Source organism: Trachypithecus francoisi, unplaced genomic scaffold (assembly GCF_009764315.1).
Source record: "Trachypithecus francoisi isolate TF-2019V2 unplaced genomic scaffold, Tfra_2.0 Lachesis_group3, whole genome shotgun sequence".
Classification (NCBI taxonomy): Eukaryota; Metazoa; Chordata; class Mammalia; order Primates; family Cercopithecidae; genus Trachypithecus; species Trachypithecus francoisi.
The window spans coordinates 122,093,306-122,115,244 of NW_022681468.1; the positions used below are offsets into that span (position 1 = coordinate 122,093,306).

The following is a 21,939-nucleotide window of genomic DNA, read 5'->3' on the forward strand; positions in this document are numbered from 1 at the left end:
TTTCATCGGTAAACAAGGTAGGTATCCAAGCTGAACAATAGGTATTGTCTAGAATGAGACAGTTACAACACAGTGATAGTATGTCCCTGCCCTAGTGGTTGGTCTTGCATGAATAATTATTGTGTGTCTGTCTTCTGCAGTGTTTTCCAGAGTAGATTCTATGAACATTGCGAGAGAGATAGCTCTTCTTGTGCAGAAAATCCTATGGACTATAGAAAGTTTAGTGTCCTTGGCCCACTAAAGGCCAACAGTGCTCCAAAAACATTGTAACAACCCCAGAAGTCTCCCTGCATTTCCCAAGGCTCCCAAGGAGGACCGCTATACTACATTCCATGTGGAAACGGATCATGCTGTATTTGCATTCCAGAGCTGGGCACAGTGAATTGCACAAATGTGACACTCAAAGTTTGTTGAGTAATCTGAATTGTCTCACAAACTGCCTTCACAATTTAATGGCCTTCAAAATTACAAAATAAAATCTCCAAGAATGCTTTCAACACTGAAATTATTAGGCTAAGGGTAAAGCCTTGTATGATATGTGCTATATTTCTTCTATTCAAAAAAATGTGTTTTCAAGTTTTAACATTTCTGAAATCAGCCTTTCTTACGTGTGATGTCAAAAGAATCTTGCCAGTCACTACCCACAGGAGTAAGCTGTGATGCAATTGTGCAACTCAGACTAGCCATGAGTAAGCATATGTTCATACCATCATCACCACAATAGAATTTTGTGCCCTAGAAGTACCACAGGTGCTTAAAATTTAAGTTACACTAGTATTTCTGATTTTTGCCTAAAACACCTTTTAAACGATTACATTCTGATGCAGCATTAAAATAAAAAAGTTATTATAGATGGAGAAATTATGTCATAAACCCACATAGCAAATCTCATAGAACAGACTCTAGGATTTTCAAAGCTATGGAGAACTGGTGTCACCAGTTTATATAATCATTCAGGTACTGAACAGCTCTGACAGAAGCCTTCCACTGATTTTCAGGAAAAGGTGTTTAACTTTCAGGGCTGGGAATTAAGTTAAGGAAAATATGAAATTATGAGTTGGACCAAATAAGACAATGAAAAGAAACCTTATTATATTTCATTATGCCCCAGAATTATATTACCAGTCAAAAGAAGACAAAAGATTCAACTTCACAAGTCAGAGTTGTTAAAAAAAAAACAGTCTGTCATCATGATGCTGCATGTGATGTCAAACGGCCAAAAGTTATTTGGAAGAATCTTTAGACTGTGAATAAAAAGGCTTAGACTCAAACTTTGTTACATGGAAGTTTGTGTAATATACATTATTGTTTGGTTTTTAAAATTATGCTTTTAAACCTGAAAACCTCTTATTGATTTGTGATCGGAAATTTCAACTACATTACTTACTCATCATTTTCATTTGATATTCTCTTTGAGAGATCCCATCTTCTCTGACTTGTACCACCCCTAAATGTTGATAAGAGCAAATCTATAGCTTATTCTCAGATATTTCTTCTGACCTCCATACTACAGGTAGGTACATTCAGCTGCCTGTTAGGCATTTCCTTTTTGGAAGGGTCCACAAGTATCTCAGATTCAACACTGTATGAAACTGAATTAATCTTATTTGCCTACTCCAATCATCATCTCAACATATCTGCTCCTTTTCCTATGTCTCCCATCTCAATGAATGGTGTAACTACCACCCAGTCTCCAAGCTGGATACTTGTGGGTTATCACCGACTCTCTCATTCTCTTTTTAATCCCCCAATCATCAAGTCATGTTAGTTCTACCACTAATCATGGTCTGTTTTTCTTTATGCCCATGATCACTGCAATAATTCAGACCTTCATCATCTCTCACCTGGAATGCCACAAATTGGATGATGAAGTTCCCAGAGTCTACCTCCTACTTCAATGTCTTTTTCCACACTGCTGACAAAACTATCTTTTCAAATCACTATTATGATCATGTCATTCTCTAATTCCCTATTTAAAAATTATAAATAGTTCTCTTTGTCACTAATGTAAATTTAAACTCTTTCACATGATATAATCTTAGCAAGCTGCATCATTATCTACCTCTCCCTTATCTCTTCTTCAACATCATCTCTTGATTGTCCTCAAACAATACTGTCTACATTTTAACCACAAGGAATTCATTGGGTTCCCCCCAAATAAGCCATACTCTTGTTTATGGCCATGTATTTGCATATTTCCTCCACTGTGAGTACCTTTCCTCTCCGATCCTAGCTGGCTGAGACTCAGCCCAGGCATCATTGCCTTTGTAAAGCCTCTCCCATCCCTGACCAAGTTTGCATAAGCCCACCCTTTCTCTTTGATTCTGTAGCCCACAGTGCTTCTCTCTGTCTCAGATGATGTTTATTGGTCTATCTCCTTCAACATATTCTCAAAGACAAGTCCTCCAGTGCTTAGAAGAGTGCCTAACTTAGTCATCAATAAGAACTTTGAATGTAAATGGACTAAACTCTCCAATCAAAAGACATAGAGTGGCTGAATGGATACAAAAACAAGACCCAATGATATGTTGCCTACAAGGAATGCATTTTACCTATAAAGACACACATAGACTAAAAATAAAAGAATGGAAAAAGATATTCCATGCAAATGGAAACCAAAAAAGAGCAGGAGTAGCTATACCAGACAAAATAGATTTCAAGACAAAAACTATAAGAAGAGACAAATGTCACTATATAATGATAAATGGGTCAATTCGGCAAAAAGATGTAACAACTGGAAATATATATATCACACACCCAATACTGGATCATCAAAATACATAAAGCAAATGTTATTAGAACTAAAAAGAAAAACAGACCCAAATACAGTAAGAGCTGGAGACTTCAACACCCTACTTTCGGCATCAAACAGATCTTCCAGACAGAAAAATCAACAAAGGAACATCAGATTTGATCTGCACTACAGATCAAATGGACCTAATAGATATTTACAGAACATTTCATCCAATGGCTGCAGAAGGCTCTATGTGCAGATCAGCACATGGATCATTCTTAAGGATAGCCCAAATGTTAGGTCACTTAAAACATTCAAAATAAATTGAAATAACATCAAGCTTTTTCTCTGACCACAATGGAATAAAACTAGAGATCAATAACAAAAACAATTTTGGAAACTACGTAAATACATGGAAAGTAAACAATATGCTTCTGAATGACCAGTGGGTCAATGAAGAAATTAAGAAAACTGAAAAATTTCTTGAAACACAAGATAATGGAAACACAACAACATACAAAAACCTGTGGGATACAGTGAAGGCAATGCTAAGAGGGAAGTTTATAGCTAGCTATAAGCAACTACATCCAGAAAAAGGAAAACTTCAAATAAATAACCTAACAATGCATCTTAAAGAACTAGAAAATCGGCCGGGCACGGTGGCTCAAGCCTGTAATCCGAGCACTTTGGGAGGCCAAGACGGGCGGATCACGAGGTCAGGAGATCGAGACCATCCTGGCTAACACGGTGAAACCCTGTCTTTACTAAAAAATACAAAAAACTAGCCAGGCGAGGTGGTGGGCGCCTGTAGTCCCAGCTACTCGGGAGGCTGAGGCAGGAGAATGGCGTAAACCCAGGAGGCAGAGCTTGCAGTGAGCTGAGATCCGGCCACTGCACTCCAGCCTGGGTGACAGAGTGAGACTCCGTCTCAAAACAACAACAACGAAAAAAGGAACTAGAAAATCAAGAGAAAACCAAACCCAAAATTAGCAGAAGAAAAGAAATAATAAAGATCAGAGCAGAAATAAATGAAATAAAGTACAAAAGATCAATGAAACAAAAAATTGTTTTGAAAAGATAAATTGACAAACCTTTAACCAGACTAAGAAAAAAAAAGAAGACCCAAATAAATAAAATCAGAGATGAAAAAGGAGCTAATATAATCAATACAATCAATACTGCAGAAATTCGAAAGATCATTAATGGCTACTATGAGGGATTATTTCCGATTTTTGGAAAATTCAAAAGAAATGTATAAATTCCTAGACACATACATCCTACTATGTCTGAACCATGAAGAAATCCAAAATCTAAACAAACCAATAACAAGTAGTGAGACTGAACCCATAATAAAACATCTTCCAGCAAAGAAAAGCCCAGCACCCGATGACCTCACTGTTGAATTGTACCACATATTTAAAAAAGAACTAACACCAATTCTACTCAAACCATTCCAATAAACAGAAGAGGAAATACTTCCAAACTCATTCTACAAGGCCGGTATTACCCTGATACCAAAGCCAGAAAAACACATTAAAAGGAGAAAAAACTATGGGCCAATATCCCTGATGAATATTGATGCAAAAATCTCAAAAAAAAAAAAAAAAACCACTAGCAAATTGAATTCAACAACACATTAAGAAGATAATTCATCATGACCAGTGGGATTTACCCCAGAAATGGAAGGAGGGTTCAACATATGCAAATCAATCAATGTGATACCTCATATCAACAGAGTAGAGGACAAAACCATATGATCATTTCAACTGGTGCTGAAAAAGTATCTGATAAAATTCAACATCCCTTCACAAGAAAAACCTTCAGGAAAGTGGCGATAGAAGGAACATATTTCAACATAATAAAAGTCATATATAGGCCGGGCACAGTGACTCACACCTGTAATCCCAGCACTTTGGGAGACCAAGGTGGGCGGATCATTTGAGATCAGGAGTTTGAGATCAGCCTGACCAACACGGTGAAACCCCATTTCTACTAAAAATACAAAAAAAATTAGCCGGGTATGGTGGCCTGCATCTGTAATCCCAGCTACTTGGGAGGCTGAGGCAGGAGAATCACTTGAACCCGGGAAGCAGAGGTGACAGTGAGCCCAAATCGCACCACTGCACTCCAGCCTGGGTGACAGAACAAGACTCCATCTCAATAAATAAATAAACAACTAACTAAATAAATAAAAGCCATATATGATAGACCCACAGCTAGTATCATACTGAATGGGGAAAACTGAAAGCCTTTCTCCGAAGTTTGGGAACATGACAAGGATGCCCACTTTCACCACTGTTATTCAACATAGAATGTAATGTGAAGTCCTGGCTAGAGCAATCAGAAAAGAGAAAGAAATAAAGGGCATCCAAATTGGAAAGGAAGAAGTCAAATTATCCTTGTTTGCAGGTGATATGATCTTACATTCAGAAAAACCTAAAGACTCCACCAAAAAACTACTAGAACTAATAAACATGTTCAGTAAAGTTGCAGGATTCAAAATAAGCATGCAATCATCAGCAGCATTTCTATAAGCCAACAGCATACAATGTGAAAAAGAAATCAAGACAGTAATCCCATTTACAATAGCTACAAATAAAATTTAATATCCAGGAATTAACAAAAGATGTGAAAAATCTCTACAATGAATACTACAAAACATTAATGGAAGAAATTGAAAAGGATATCAAAAAAAGGAAAGATATTCCATGTTCATGGATTGGAAGAATCAATGTTGTCAAAATATCCATACTACCCAAAGCAATCTACAGATTCAATGCAATCCCTATTGAAGTACCAATGACATTCTTCATAAAACTAGAAAAAAAATCCTAAAATTTATATGGAACCACAAAAGAGCCAGAAAAGCCAAAGCTATCCTGAGCAAAGAGAATAAAACTGGAAGAATCACATTACCCGATTTCAAATTATACTACAAAGCTATAGTAACCAAAACAGCATGGTACTGGTATAAAAACAGACAAATAGACCAACAGAACAGAATGGAGAACCCAGAAATAAGACTGTACACCTACAACTCTGATCTTTGACAAACTGACCAAAAAAAAAGCAATAGGGAAAGAATTCCCTATTCAATAAATGATGCTGGAATAACTGGTTAGCCATATGCAGAAGATTGAAATTGGATCCTTTCCTTACACCACACACAAACATTAACTCAAGATGGATTAAAGACTTAAATGTGAAACTCCAAACTTATAAAAACGCTGGAAGAAAACCTAGGCAATACCATTCAGGACATAGGCATGGGCACAGATTTCATGACAAAGATGAGAAAAGCAACTGCAACAAAATTTTTGTCAACAAAAATTGAAAAATGGGATCTAATTAAATTAAAGAGCTCCAGAACAGCAAAAGAAACTATCAACAAAATAAACAGACAACTTACAGAATGGGAGAAAATTTTTGCAAACTATGTAACCGACAAAGCATGCATCTGTAAGGAACTTAAACAAATTTCTGAGAAAAAAAAAATTAAAAAGTGGGCAAAGGACATGAATGGACACTTTTCAGAAGACGACGCACATGCGGCCAATGATCACATGAAAAAAAGGTCAACATCACTGATTATTAGAGGAATGCAAATCAAAACCACAATGAGACACCATCTCACACCAGTCAGAATGGTGATTATTTAAAAGTCAAGAAACAACAGATGCTGGTGAGATTGCAGAGAAATAGGAATGCTTTTACACTGTTGGTGGGAATGTAAATTAGTCCAACCATTGTGGAAGACAGTGTGGCAATTCCTCAAAGATCTAGAACCAGAAATACCATTTGACCCAGCAATTCCACTACTGGGTATATGCCCAAAGGAATATAAATCATTCTATTACAAAGATACATGCACATACATGTTCACTGTAGCACTATTCACAGTAGCAAAGACACGGAATCAACCCAAATATCCATCAATAATAGACTGGATAAAGAAAATGTGGTACATATACACTATGGAATACTACGCAGCCATAAAAAGGAATGAGGCCATGTACTTTGCAGGGACATGGATGGAGCTGGAGGCCATTATCCTTAGCAAGCTAATGTGGGAACAGAAAATACCACATGTTCTCATTTATAAGTGGGAGCTAAGTGATAAGAACACATGGACACATAGAGAGGAACAACATACACTGGGTCCTATTGGAGGGAGGAGGGTGGAAGGAGGGAGAGGATCAGGAAAAATAACTAATGGGTACTAGGCTTAATACCTGGGTGATGAAATAATCTGCACAACAAATCCCCATGACACAAGTTTACCTGTGTAACAAATCCGCATATGCACCCTTGAACTTAAAAGTTAAAAAACAAACAAGCAAACAAAAAGCCCAGATGAATGGATAAAGAAAAAGTGGTACATATACACAGTGAAGTACTATTCAGCCACAAAAAAGAATGAGATCTTGTCATTTACAACAACAGGGATGGAAATGGACTTCATTATGTCAAGTGAAATAAGCCAGGCAAGCAAGGACAGGATTCACATGTTCTTATTTATTTGTGGGAGCTAAAAATTAAAATAGTTGAACTCATGAAGATGGAAAGTAGAAGGATGATTACTAGAGTCTGGAAAGGGTAGTGTGGGTTAGTGGGGAAGGAAGGATGGTTAATGGGTACAAAAAAATAGAAAGAATGAATAAGAACTAGTATTTGATAGTACGACAGAGCAACTATAGTCAGTAATAATTTATTGTACATTAAAAATAACTAAAGAGTATAACTGGATTGTTTGTAACACAAGGGATAAATGCAAACTTGAGGTGATGGCTACCCCATTTACCCTGATGTGATTATCATGCGTTGCAAGCCTATACCAGAATAGCTCATGTTCCCCATACATATGTACACCTACTATGTACTCACAAAAATAAAAATAAAATAAATGAAATAAATAAAAATTTGAAAATGTTTGGTAAATCAATATACTGATGCTGTACAATCCTCTACATCTCAAATTGGGGCACTACTGGGAGTATGTGGTAGTGTGACAGGAACATAATAAACGAGATATATTATTTGGGGCATGAGTTTTATCTAAATATTTTGAAGTAAAATCCATTACTTTTACACTGAAACAAAAATGGATATATAATGAAATGGAGTGAAAAACTGCTATAATTTATATGCCAAAGCATGAGCTATCAAAGATATTTCCCACTTACTTTGGGGCCCTTAGACTCAACCCCAGAACCTATAGGGTCCCACTTTCCCTCTTTTGTTGTCATGGAGAGTCAATAGAAAAAAAACTCAGAAATATCACACCATATTACATTTCTATCCTATTTTATAAACATAAAATAGCATATATTTTATGCAAATAATTGCATGAACATAACTTCATATATAGCATTTATGAACAAAAATGGTTTTTATTTGCATGACTCAAAATGTTATCTGTTTCAGTAAAAGCAAAAAAATTCATAACCAACTCAAACCCTACATATCTGCATATGTACTTGGACTGTATACACTATTACAAAGGGGAATGAGTGGACAAATAAACCCACTGTTAACACTGGTTGCCTCGTGGAATTGGGTAGTTTGGTAGAGGGTGCGGGTTAAACAACTGGCTTTGCCTTTACATATTCATATTATGTTTGTCACAACAACAAGCATGTATTACTGATACATTTGGAGGAAAAAATTAAAAATTAGTATTTTAATAAGCAAAAATGGGGCCCATATTGATTTCGTCCAGTTATCTGCAAATTCTGAAAATTAGACTTTATATTCCAATGCTACTCACTGATTCTATTTTTTTCAAGAGAAAACCTCAGAAAGTGAAAGATTAGTGTAACCCTTCTTTTTTAAATTGTAAATGTTTCTGAGTATGCTTTTTCAAATTAAAAGAGGCTTAATAAACAATTTTAAATGATGATTCTTAATTACAATTGAGCAACTCCTAACTGTTTGTCATATAAGCTTTTTGGTATGAATTTCAAAAACAGTTATCCACTTTTGGGGAGACAGAGCTTAAAGAAGTGACTGGGGTTTCACCTGGTTTAAAAGGTTGGAAGTGGACAATTAAAGGTAGTAACATCCCAGTTGGATTTCAAAATTACTTAATAATACAAGCTTTTATGTTGGTGTAGTAGGCATGTGTAACAGCTGGCAAGACAGCATTGTTTGTCTTTGACTTTACAGTGCAAAATTAGGGCTCTTTTTAATGTCAGAGGATATGCATTTTTAAGCAGATGTCACAGATATTAGAAATACAACAATAGTAATCCAGGCTCTGGAGGCAAAGTCAGGGTGGGAAATAGTCCATGCCCCTTTTTAAGAGAAGCTCACCCATCCTCATAGCATCTAAAAGAACACAGTGCATCTTCATGAACATTAGTCAGGATTCAGAGTTCTTTGGGGCAAATAAATTTCTGGTCATAGTTTTGTTTTGTTTTTTTCCCAGAACAATAATAGCAATTATACATTCTAAATTAGCCTAATTTCATACATCTTATTTCATTGTTCTTATAAATCAGAGACCTCCATCTAATCTCTGGTCTTGGGGACCATCTGTGGACCTCCTGAGATTCTTGGCCAAACAAGTAAAAAAAATGACTGAAGAAGTGATTTAACAGTAAAGAAGGCCGGGCGCGGTGGCTCAAGCCTGTAATCCCAGCACTTTGGGAGGCCGAGACGGGCGGATCACGAGGTCAGGAAATCGAGACCATCCTGGCTAACACGGTGAAACCCTGTCTCTACTAAAAATTACAAAAAACTAGCCGGCCGAGGTGGCGGGCACCTGTAGTCCCAGCTACTCGGGAGGCTGAGGCAGGAGAATGGCGTAAACCTGGGAGGCGGAGCTTGCAGTGAGCTGAGATCTGGCCACTGCACTCCAGTCTGGGCGACAGAGCGAGACTCCGTCTCAAAAAAAAAAAAAAAAAACCAGTAAAGAAGATGAGAAATTTAAGCTCCCTTTATCACAGCATTCTGTTTTATTTTATCAGAGCTTTTATCATTATCTGGTATTATCTTATTGATGGTCTGTCTTTCCCCACTAGAATATAAGCTCTCTGATGTCAGGGATCTGATCTGTCTTATTCAGCCTCTAATAATCGTGGGCACCCAGTAAGCACTCCTCAGAGAGTGGCTGACAGACCCAGTGTAACAAGTGCAAGGACAGAGGTAGGGCTTTGGGAGTTCACAGGAGCCTGAACTGATATTTTACATGGAGATGAGCACACTCTTAGAGATCACTGTGGTGGTTTCATTTATCCATTCAACAAACATTGATGCAGAATCCTCTGTGAAGGAAATACAAATATTTTACCCCAAAATATATATCTCTGACATATTTTGAAATAGTTGCCACAGGGCCAGCAAACAGAAGTGGTACTGCAAAGCTGTCGTTTGTGGAGAAATTTTGCTTCTGTAAAGAATCTCCATCAATGCTGCCAAGGCTCCCCTTTCCAGTCATTTCCTGGATCTGGGAGAGATTGAGTCTGATACCTTTAAACGACTGAAAAGAAACATTTGCCATCTATTCTGTCTGAGGGAGGCTGCATCTATACACAAGGCCGTCTTTGCTAGCCAAGCCTCTTCCTTTCTCCCTCTCATAACCTGTTTTACCACTGAACCTGATTTATAAACATAACCTGGTTTTGGCCATGCCCTGAGCCCCCATTCTTTCTGCAACCCCAAGATGATACATAAGCTTCTGTGACTTATTGGGATGTTGGGTCTTCATACTGAAGGCTCCTGTGTATACATGTTAAATACACTCGTATGCCTTTTCTCCTACTAATCAATCTGCCTCATGTTAGTGATTTTCAGCAAACTTTTAGGAGGTCAAGAGCCTATGGCCCACACCCTAGGCATAATATAACAATGAACAAACTGATACAGGTACTGCCCTCATTAAGCTTATAATCTAGTGGGAAGATAGACATGTAAAAAGTCATACAACTGGCCACATGCGGTGGCTCATGCCTGTAATCCCAGCACTTTGGGAGGCCGAGGCAGGTGGATCATGAGGTTGGGAGTTCAAGACCAGCCCGGCCAAGATGGTGAAATCCCATTTCTACTAAAAATACAAAAATTAGCCAGGCGTGGTGGCAGGTGCCTGTAATCCCAGCTACTCGGGAGGCTGAGGCAAAGTATTGCTTGAACCTGAGAGACGGAGGTTGCAGTGAGTCGAGATCACGCTATTGCACTCCAGCCTGGGTGACAAGAGTGAAACTCTATCTTAATAATAATGATAATAACACCTCCTTCTAAGGTTGTTCTGAAGTTCAAACAAGTTAGTATTTTCAAAGTACTGAAAACAGTTCCTGCTACCCAAAAGAGGTGAGCTAGTATTACTTTTAAGTCAGGGTGTGCTATGGACTGAATGTTTGTGCCCCGCCTCCCCCCGCCCACCAAAACCCATATGTTGAAATCCTAACCCAATGTAATGGTGTTAACAGGTGAGGTTTTTGGGAAATAATTAGCTCATGAGGGTAGAGCCCTAATGAATGAGATCAATGCCCTTATAAAAAGACACACAAGAGCTTGCTGGTTTTCTCTCTCTCCCATGTGAAGAAACAAATGAAGAAGGCTGTCTGCAAACTAGGAAGAAAGACCTCACAAGACACCGGATCTGCCGGCACCTTGACCTTTGAATTCCAGCCTCCAGAGCTGTAAGAAATAGAATTCTGTTGTTTAAGCCACCCAGTTCACAGTATTCTGTTACAGCAGCCTGAACTAAGACAGGGACAAAACAGATACAAAATTGAGAGAACACTCAATGGAGGCAAAGTCAGAAACGTATTGAGCTCTATTCCTTGCCACCTGGCTCTATTAAAAAATGTGAAGGCATTATGTCTTGATTTATTTTCTTCTGAAGAAAGCTCTTTTGTTGTAGAAATTGACTATGCCATGAACATACCTGAAACAACTATAAAATGAAATTCTAGAAACAGACCTATACATTCATTATGTTTTCTAACTTAGAACACAAAGCAAATTTCTTACTTTACTCTTTTTTAAAAAGTTTTTAACAGCTTCATCGAGATGTAATTAATATACCATAAAATTCACATTTTTAAAGTATATAATTCAATGGTGTTTACTATATTCACAGAGTAGTGCAATCATCACCACAATATAATTCTAGAATATGTTTATCATCCCCCAAAGAAACTTCATACCCATTAAAAGTCACTTCTAGTCTCTGCTCCTCCCAGCCCCTGGCAATCACTAAACTACTTTCTGTCTCTATGAATTTCTCTATTCCTACCTTTGCTCTTGGAAAGACAGGCAGAGATGAACTGTGCTGTCTTTGGGATTGCCAAAGTTTACCCTCAGATTCCTGAGGGAAAATAAATGATTTCTGATCAATTACAGTTGGAAGTAACCTAAGTAAAAAGAAATGGAATTTAAAATCAAATTTGCTATCTTAAAAGCTTCTCAAATTGTAATTTTAAAACAATGCTTCCTAATTAAGCTTATATTTTATAGGAAATATTCTATCAGTAATTACAATAAATTAAACTAATCTTTATCTTTTTTGCCACTGTAAAACTGTAGTCGTTTTATTAAGCATAAGAATTTCCAAGTCTGATAAAGACCATTATAGCATGAATAAAAAGCTCTATTTCTGGCTGAGTTTATATGATTAACAACTGAAAGAATTACTGCACTATAAAACATTCTTGGTAAAAGAAAATACATAATGTTGTATTTTGTTTAATAAAATCAAATTACAGGAGAGCCAATGTTAAATATATGCAAAATGATGGTCCCTAAGTGGTTAATACTTATATTCTTGAAATCTCTGCTATTTTATATAGTTGTAAAGATTTAAATATCAAAGGTGGTTAAACATTTTCCTTATTAAGCAGTGCATAGTTCCATGGGAGTGCAATATAAAAAAAAATAAAATTGTAAGAATGAGTATTTGTGTGGTATGTTATGTCTTAAAATTTTTAATTTGAAAGCAAGTTCAAGATCTTTAAGATTATCAATATAATTATTACTAACAAAACTCACCCACCAATAACTCAATACAACTCAATAACTTGATTCTATTGTGATACCCACTTTTGCAAAATTATCATTAAAAAGCAACTGATGGAGTTCTAGTTTCACTCCAACATGTAATAAGCTTGGAAGTTGTCATTCCTATTCTCACAACAAGAAAAAAGCTGAATGAACCAAAAACAACTCTTCTTCTATCTATCAGAGCATTGAGATCACAGGGTAAACTGCTGTCCTGAAAGCTGGAGAGAGGAGTAGTATAAAGCATCATAGCTTGCAGGGAGCAGAAGCCTGAGAGAAGTCAGCTGTTGGAACCTGCACTGACAAGAACACTTAAGCTTTAATCGACACATTTCTCGAGGCTCAGTGTGGACTAGCTTGAGAGTTAAAAATTCCTGGGGGCAGGGAGGAGAATCTTAGAGGGTCCCATACTGTTGTGAGTTTTACCTCCAAGAGCCCCAACGTGTTCTCACTGTGAAGATCAGAGAATCTGCTCCTGCATCCAGCAGCGGGAGAAGGAAATAGCTATTTTGGAATATTCCCGGGGAGCTCTGTTCTTCGGTCTATTCTCTGTAATGAAGGCAAGCTCTCAAGGAAACTGTCTTACCAAAGCCTTATCTGACCTGAAGAAGGGCAATTAGACAACTTCCACCCACTCTAGCCTTCCTATCTCACTAAAGGGGAGGAAATGCTAAGAAAAACTTGTCAAGGTAACAGCCCAGGGCAAAGACTCACCAAAAGACTGAGACCTAATTATAGGAGTATAGAATGCTTCCTTCTACACACACCTTACTACCACATTTACAGAGCCCCTGATAACAGAAGATTATAGATGAAAGACAGCAAAGTTTAGACTCTTTTTAAGAAGGGGTTTCTAGGGAAACCCAAAGACAAAACAGGAGACAAAAAGAGTGATAAAAACAAAGATACTGCTTTGGGAGGCCGAGGCGGGCGCATCACAAGGTCAGGAGTTCGAGACCACAGTGAAACCCCATCTCTACTAAAAATACAAAAAATTAGCCAGGCGCAGTGGCGAGCGCCTGTAGTCCCAGCTACTCAGGAGGAGGCTGAGGCAGGAGAATGGCGTGAACCCGGGAGAGCTTGCAGTGAGCCAAGATCACGCCACTGCACTCCAGCCTAGGGGACAGAGCAAGACTCTGTCTCAAAAACAAACAAACAAACAAAAAAAAACAAAGATACTAGAGGAAATGCTCAGATGCCAACAATTAATAGCAAACAGTGTAACTCCTAGTCAGATAAACATAAACCCTCACACTGAAGGCCTATTTATCTTAAATGCTATTACCCAATGATGTAATGATGGTATATAGGCTTCAATAAAAAATGATGAGGCATGCTAAAAGGAAAGAAAAAAACAGTCTGAAGAGACAAAGCAAATATCAGAACCAGATTCAGCTGTGCCAGAGATTTTGGAATTATCAGACCAGAAATTTAAAATAACTCTGATTAACAGGCTAAGGGCACTAATGAAAAAAGTGTACAACATGCAAGACAAGATGAGTAATGTAAGCAGAGCGATTTAAACTTTAAGAAATAATCAAGAGAAAATGCTAGCAATAAAAAGCATTGTTTTAAGAAGTGAAGAATGTCTTTCATAGGCTTATCAATATATTGAATATGGCCAATGAAACAAAATCAGTGATCTTGAAATGTCAATATAAACTCCCCAAAGTGAAACGCAGAGAGGAAAAAAGAATGAACGAAACAGTACAGAATATTCAGTTACAAACAGTGTGACATACTCATTACAGGAATACAAGAAAAAGAACGGACAAAAGAACCAAAGAAATATTTGAGTAATAATGGCTGAGAATTTTCCAAAATTGACGACAGACACCAAACTACAGATTCAGGAATTTCAGAGAACACTGACCAGGATAAATGCAAAAAACAAAACAAAACAAAACAAAACCCTACACCTATACATATCATATTTAAACTATGAAAAACCAAAGACAAAGAAAATCTTGCAAGAAGTCAGGGAGAAAAAAACACCTTATCTATTGATAATAATTATACTGAACTTTTTTTTTTTAAGGAACTATGCAAGAAGAGAATGAATTGAAATATTTAAAATGTGGAAAGTAAAAACCCACTAACCTGTAAAAACGAACCTTCAAAAGTGAAGGGAAAATAAAGATGTCTTGAGACAAATAAAAACTAAGAGAATTTGTTGCCTGAGACCTGTCTTGCAAGAATTTCCTGTTAAAGGAAATTATTTGGACGGAAGAAAAATTATATATGTTTGCTATGGGCTATATGAGGCAAAAGGAAAACCCAGGACACTCACTACCATGCTGTTCCTTGTGTCTCAAGACCCTCTGCTGGTCTGCCTTCTCTCCGTCTTGCAGAGTCTTTTAAAGTTTGTTTTACATATAATGTCCAGAGTTTTTAGTTGTACTTAGCAGGAGGCATAAAATACAGTATGTTACCACCTTCCCAGAAGTGAAAGTATCTTGGTGTATTTCTTAAATCCTTTTACTTCCATGGATGATGTGTTTAGAAGTGAATTTAGATACTGGTAATTGAATTGAGATATAATTTTGTACCCTGCTTTTTTCTCCCTCAGCATATGCTGTGAGAAATTTTCCATGTCATTAAAATTTCTTCAATATCAGTTTTAATAGCTACATAACATACATATAGATGTGTTAAAATGAATTTAATCATTCTTTTACTGTTGATACTTAAGGTATATCCAAAGTTATTGCTTTAGGTACAATGCTAAAATGAACATACTTATACAGACATTAATGTATATCTTTCCTTATTTCCTAAGATAATTCTTAGAGCTACAATTACTAAATTAAAACATATTTATTTATTGAAACAAGATCTCACTCTGTCACCCAGGCTGGAGTGCAGTGACACAATCATGGCTCACTGCAGCCTCAATATCCTAGGCTCAGGCAACTCTCCTGTCTCAGTCTCACATCTCAGTCTCCTGTCTCAGACTATAGGCACATGCCATGACACTCAGCAAATTTTAAAAAATTTTTTGTAGAGATGGGGTTTCACTATGTTGCCCAGGCTGGTCTCAAACACCTGGACTCAAGTAAGCCTCCCACCTCAGCCTCCTAAAGTGCTGAGATTACAGGCATGAGCCACCACATTCGGCCCAAAATAATAATTTAAATTTTTTCATATATATTGAAAAATTGCTTTTAAGAACTTCATGCTGTCTTCCAGTTCCAAAATGGCAGCATAGAAGCAAGCTGGCTTCATGCTCTCACAACAGAAAACTAAAAACAAACATACATTACCGAGATTATTACCAGCAATAACCCAGAACCCAAAGATGAGGATGAAACAGTTCCCGGGGCCATGGAGAAGTGAAAAAACTCCAAGCAGATGGAAAGGAAATCAGATTTCCATATCCATGACTCCCCTCTCCACAATCTGCCTTGCACCCAGCATGTGAAAATATTTCCCTCAACTCATGGTTTCTTCACTAGAAAAAGTGAGATCAAGGTTGACAACCAGCTTCCCTATCACCTTGGATTCCTGACAATAAAGACTTGTCCCTACCTCAACCCATGGGAAGTATCAGGAGTACTTGAAGGGACAAATATCCCTGAGGACAGCCAGAGACAAAGTGGAGAGGTGAGACAATCATCCCAACCCTAGAAATTCTGCTCTATAACTAGGCCAAGGGAGACACCAAATCAGAGTGGCAGTACCACGCTGTAGGAAATATGTTCCACAGGTCCCCTTGGCACAAACCCTTGGCCAGGTGACCCACATTGCCAGAATATCCCCTTTGGGACCTCTTCCATTTGGGACAGGCAGCACTCTGATCCTTTATTAGATTCGACGCAAACCTGGGCTTAAGGTGCCATCTAGTGCCAAAAAGGAGACAGCAACCTAGTTGGGGTGGGGGGGGAAGATACAAATTACAAAGAAAAAAGCAAAAATATCCATTAAAAACCAAAACAAGTCAGAGAGAGAAGGCTGGAATAAATAACTAATCCTTTAATGCAAAGAAACAGACATACAGCCACAACAACAGCAAACAAGGAACCATGACTTCCCCAAAATGAACAAAGCAAGGAACCAGTGACTGACCTTAATGAGATGTTGATATGCGAGCTCACTGACCAAGAACAAAATAGCAATTACAAGGAAACTCAGTGATCACCAAGATAACACAGAAAATCAATTAAGAAATTTATCAAAGAAATTTAACAGAGATTGAAATAATAAAAATAAAACCAAACAGAAATCTTGAAATACATATGCTGAACTAAAAAATTCAGTAGAGACTCTCAACAGCAGAATGGATAAAGCAGAAGAATCAGTGAGCTTGAGGACAGGCTATTTGAGAACACACAGTCAGAGAAGAAAAATATAAAAAGGAATGAAGATCACCTACAAGATACAGAAAATTCCCTCAGAAGACCAAATCTAAAAATTATTGATGTTCAAGAGAGAGTTGAAGAAGAGTAAGGGGTAGAAAGCTTATTTAAAGAAACAATAACAGAAAACTTTTGAAAACTTTAGAAAGACATAAATATCCAGGTACAGGAAGGGCAGAGAACATCAGATAGATTCAACCCAAATAAGACCATCCCAAAATATACTAATAAAACTCTCAAAGGTCAAGGACAAAGAGAAGATCCTGAAAACAGCAAGAGAAAAGAAGCAAATAGCACATAAAAGAGGTCCAGTTCATCTGGCAAAGGACTTCTCAATGGAAACTATATAAGCCGAGAGAGTGTGAAAACATTTTCAAAGTGCTGAAAGAAAAAAACTGCTATCGAAGAACACTGTATCCATCAGAGGTATCCTTCAAATATGCTAAGATAAAGTCTTTCCAAGACGGACAAAAGCTGAGCGAATTCACCATCACCAGACCCATGTTACATCAAATGCTAAAGAGAGTTACTCAATCTGAAAGAAAAAAATCACTAATGTGCAAAGAGAAAACACTGGAAGGTAAAAAAACTCACTGGTAAAATTAAGTACATAAACAACCTCAGAATACACTAATACTCTGTGGTGTACCACCTACTCAAACTCAAGTATGAAGCCTATAAGATAAATCTATTAAAAACAGTAATAGCTACACAACCTGTTAAAAGATAGGCAATATAAAACTATGTAAGGTGAGACCAAAAAAAGTCAAAATGTATGGGGGCTGGACTTAAATTGTAGAGTTTTTAAACTTTTTTTGTTTCTATTATTTTTTAGTGATCTCAGATAACATTATCTCTTTAAAATAACTTATTATATCTAGAAGATGTTTTCATAAGCTTCATGGGAACCACAATGCAAAAAACTATAATAAGATACATTAGAAATAAAAAGCAATGGGCTGGGCATGGTGGCTCAGACCAGGCATGGTGGCTCGTGCCTGTCATCCCAGTACTTTGGGAGGCTGAGGTGGGCAAATCACTTGAGGTCAGGAGTTTGAGACCAGCCTGGTCAATGTGATGAAACCCTGTCTCTACTAAAAATACAAAAATTAGCCAGGCATGGTGGCAGGCGCCTATAATCCCAGCCACTTGGCAGGCTGAGGCAGGAGAATTGCCTGAACCTGGGAGGCGGAGGTTGCAGTGAGCTGAGACTGCAACACTGCACTCCAGCCTGGGCAACACAAAAATAAATTAAGTAATTAAAAATAAATTAAAAAGCAATGAATTAAAACATACTACCAGAGAAAAATAATCTAACCACAATGAAAGACAGTAAGAAAGGAAGAGAGAATTTATAAAACAACCAGAAAACAAGCAACAAAATGGTAACAGTAAGTCTTTACTTAGCAATAATAAGACTGAATGTAAATGGATTTAGTTCTTCAATTAAAAAACACAGTGCGGCTGAATGGATAAAAGAAACAATACCCAACTATATGCTGCCTGCAAGAAACCCACCTCAACTACAAAGACACAGACTGAAAGTAAAGACATGGAGTTGATATTCCATGCAACTGGAAACTCCAAAAGATGAGTAATTATACATAGATAAAATGGACTACAAGTCAAAGACTGTGAAAAGAGTCAAAGAAGGTCATTATATCATTAAAGGAGTCAATTCAGCAAGTAGATAGAACAATTATAACTGTCTATGTACCCAACACTGGAGCACCCAAGTATATCATTCCAATAGATGCTAAAAGGCATCTGATAAAATTCAACATCCCTTGTCTTATTCTGTTTGTGTTGCTATAAAGGAATACCTGAGGCTGGGTAATTTTTTAAAAAACAGATTTATTCGGCTCATGCTTCTGCAGGCTATAAAAGAAACATAGTGCTAGCATCTGCTTCTGGTCAGGGCTTCAGGCTGCTTCCATTCATGGTAGAAGGTAAGGGGAGCCAGTACATAGAGATCACATGGTGAGAGAAGCAGCAAAACAGAGGAAGAGGTGGCTGTCTCTTTTCAACAATCAGTTCCCATGGAGAATAAGAGTAGAATTCACTCACTCCCATGAGAATGGCACCAATCCCTTCACGAGGGATCCATCTCCACAATCCAAACACCTTCCATCAGGTTCCACCTCTAACGTTGGGGATCAACTTTCAACATGAAACTTGGTGGAGCCAAACAAACCATAGTATCCCTTCATGATAAAAAAAAAAAAAAAACCTTCAGCAAACTGGGTATAGACAGAATATACCTGAAAATAGTAAAGGCCATATATGACAAACTCATAGCCAACATCATACTGAACAGGGAGAAACTGGATGCCTTTCCTCTAGGATCTGGAATAAGACAAGGATGCCCACTTTCACAACATTTATTCCATATAATACTGGAAATCCTGACCAGAGCAATTAGGCAAGAGAAAGAAATAAAGGCATCCAAATTGGAAAGGAAGAAGTCAAATTAGCTTTGTTCACAGACAACATGATCTTATATTTAGAAAAACCTAAAGACACCACCAAAAACTGTTAGAACTGATTAATGAATTCAGTAAAGTATACCCACTATGGAAAACAGTATGGAGGTGCCTCAAAAAACTAAAAATAGAACTACCATAAGACCCAGCTATCACACTACTGGGTATATATCCAAAAGAAAGGAAATCAATATGTTGAAGAGAGATTTCCATTCCCATGTTTATTGCAGCATTATTCACAATAAACAAAACTTGGAATCAACCTAAGTGCCCATCAATGGATGAATGGATAAAGAAAACGTGATATATACACAATGGAATATTATTTAACCTTAAGAAACAAAGGAATCATATTACTCATAGCAACATGGATCGAACTAGAGGTCATCATGTTGAGTGAAATAAGTCAAGTATAAACAAAGACAAATATAGCTCATGTTCTCACATGTGTGAGCTTAAAAAAAAAAAAAAAGTGGATCTCATGAATATAGAGAGTAGATTGGTGGTTACCAGAGGGCAGGAGAGGGACAAGGGGTGTTGAAGAGAGGTTGATTAATGGGCATTGTTTGGACGAACGGAGGCAAGATGGTGCACTTCCGGGTTCTTCATCCCCCCCCTACCCCCAGCTTTTCCCGCGTGCGGGAAAATGCGGCGACCCGGGAAGGTGCAGACCAACTAGGCATGCGCCAGGTGATGTCAATCTGAAGAGACCAAGATTTACCTGGTTGCACCTGCAGAACGCCCCCCCGACACGCTCGTGCCCCGCCTATTGCCCTCCCACTCCTAGAAAAGCCGCTCTGGAGGGACGCCACGTGCGGCCTTCTCACAGCCCCACTCCTGTCGGGATGTCGGGACTGTGGGAACTCCGTCCGAGAGCCCCACCGGGGGACTCTGTCGGCCTTCTTTGCCGGAGGCCAACAGACCTCTTCCCCACACCTTAGGTGACCAAAATAAACTTGCAGTTTTGCTCCTACACTTGCCTAGTCGCTGGTTCTTTTGTGCCCGCTCTGGTGGTCTTATAAAAACAAATCAGGCATAACATACAGTTAGAGAGAAGAAATAAAACCTAGGTTTTACAGATCAGTAGGGTGACTATAGTTAACATGACTCTACTGTACATTTCAAAATGCCTAGAAGATAATTTGCATGTTTCTAGCTTAAAGAAAAAATTAGTATTTAAGGTGATGGAAAATCCAATTACCCTGGTTTGATCTTTACACATTGTAAGAATGTATCAAATTATCACATGTACCTTGAAAATATATACGACTATTGTGGCCGGGCGCACTGGCTCACTCCTGTAATCCCAGCGCTTTGGGAGGCCGAGACAGGAGGATCACGAGGTCAGGAGATCGAGACCATCCTGGCTAACACGGTGAAACCCCATCTCTACTAAAAATACAAAAAATTAGCCGGGTGCGGTGGCGGGCGCCTGTAGTCCCAGCTACACGGGAGGCTGAGGCAGGAGAATGGCGTGAACCCGGGAGGCGGAGCTTGCAGTGAGCCAAGATTGCGCCACTGCACTCCAGCCTGGGCGACAGAGCAAGACTCCATCTCAAAAAAAAAAAGAAAATATATACAACTATTATATATCAACAAAATAATAAACTGAATGAAGAAAGAACTGTGTGCTAATTTACACTTCCACCAGAAGGATAAAAGTATGCCCAGTTGCTGTACCTTCATCAGCAATGAGTATTACAGTGGTTTAAATTAATTTGTTTTGCTTATTTTTGAAGAAAAAATAGTAATACATTGTTTGATTTGCATTTCTCTGGTTTATCTGTAAGATGAAACATTTTTTTTTCGTTTGTGTTTCATCAGTTACCAGTGGCATTAAACACTTTCCACATGCTTACTCGTTACTTGCATTTCTCTCTCTGTGAGTGGTCTGTTGATGCCCTTCTGTCTATATCAAGTGTTGGGTTGTTGTTGTTGTTGTTGTTGTTTTGGCAAGTATACTTTGTATTTAAGAATCTTAGCAATTTTTGTATCATTTCTGTTGCAAATATTTTTCCAGTTTGTTGTTATGTTTTATTTTGTAATTCTGTTTTAAAAGTTTGTTTTTTTATTTTAAAAAGTTTCAAACCCAAAGAAAAATGGAAAGAACAGTGAGCATGCGAATGCCCCTCACATAGATTACCAAGTGTTAACATCTTTTTTTTTTTTTTTTTTTTTTTTGAGACGGAGTCTCGCTCTGTCGCCCAGGCTGGAGTGCAGTGGCCGGATCTCAGCTCACTGCAAGCTCCGCCTCCCGGGTTTACGCCATTCTCTCGCCTCAGCCTCCTGAGTAGCTGGGACTACAGGCACCCGCCATCTCGCCCGGCTAATTTTTTGTATATTTTAGTAGAGACGGGGTTTCACCGTG

The 21,939-nt window shown here is 38.0% G+C and overlaps 1 protein-coding gene across 8 annotated transcripts in view; it reads right to left on the reverse strand.

Annotated features, from left to right (window-relative positions):
* IQCH (IQ motif containing H) overlaps nt 1-21,939 on the reverse strand; it is a 256,264-nt gene that overhangs the window by 215,336 nt on the left and 18,989 nt on the right. For all 8 annotated transcript variants that reach the window (XM_033189642.1, XM_033189645.1, XM_033189641.1 and 5 more), the window contains exon 4: nt 11,973-12,090. In XM_033189642.1, coding sequence (XP_033045533.1) covers nt 11,973-12,090 — 118 coding nt within the window. The remainder of the gene's footprint in view (nt 1-11,972; nt 12,091-21,939) is intronic.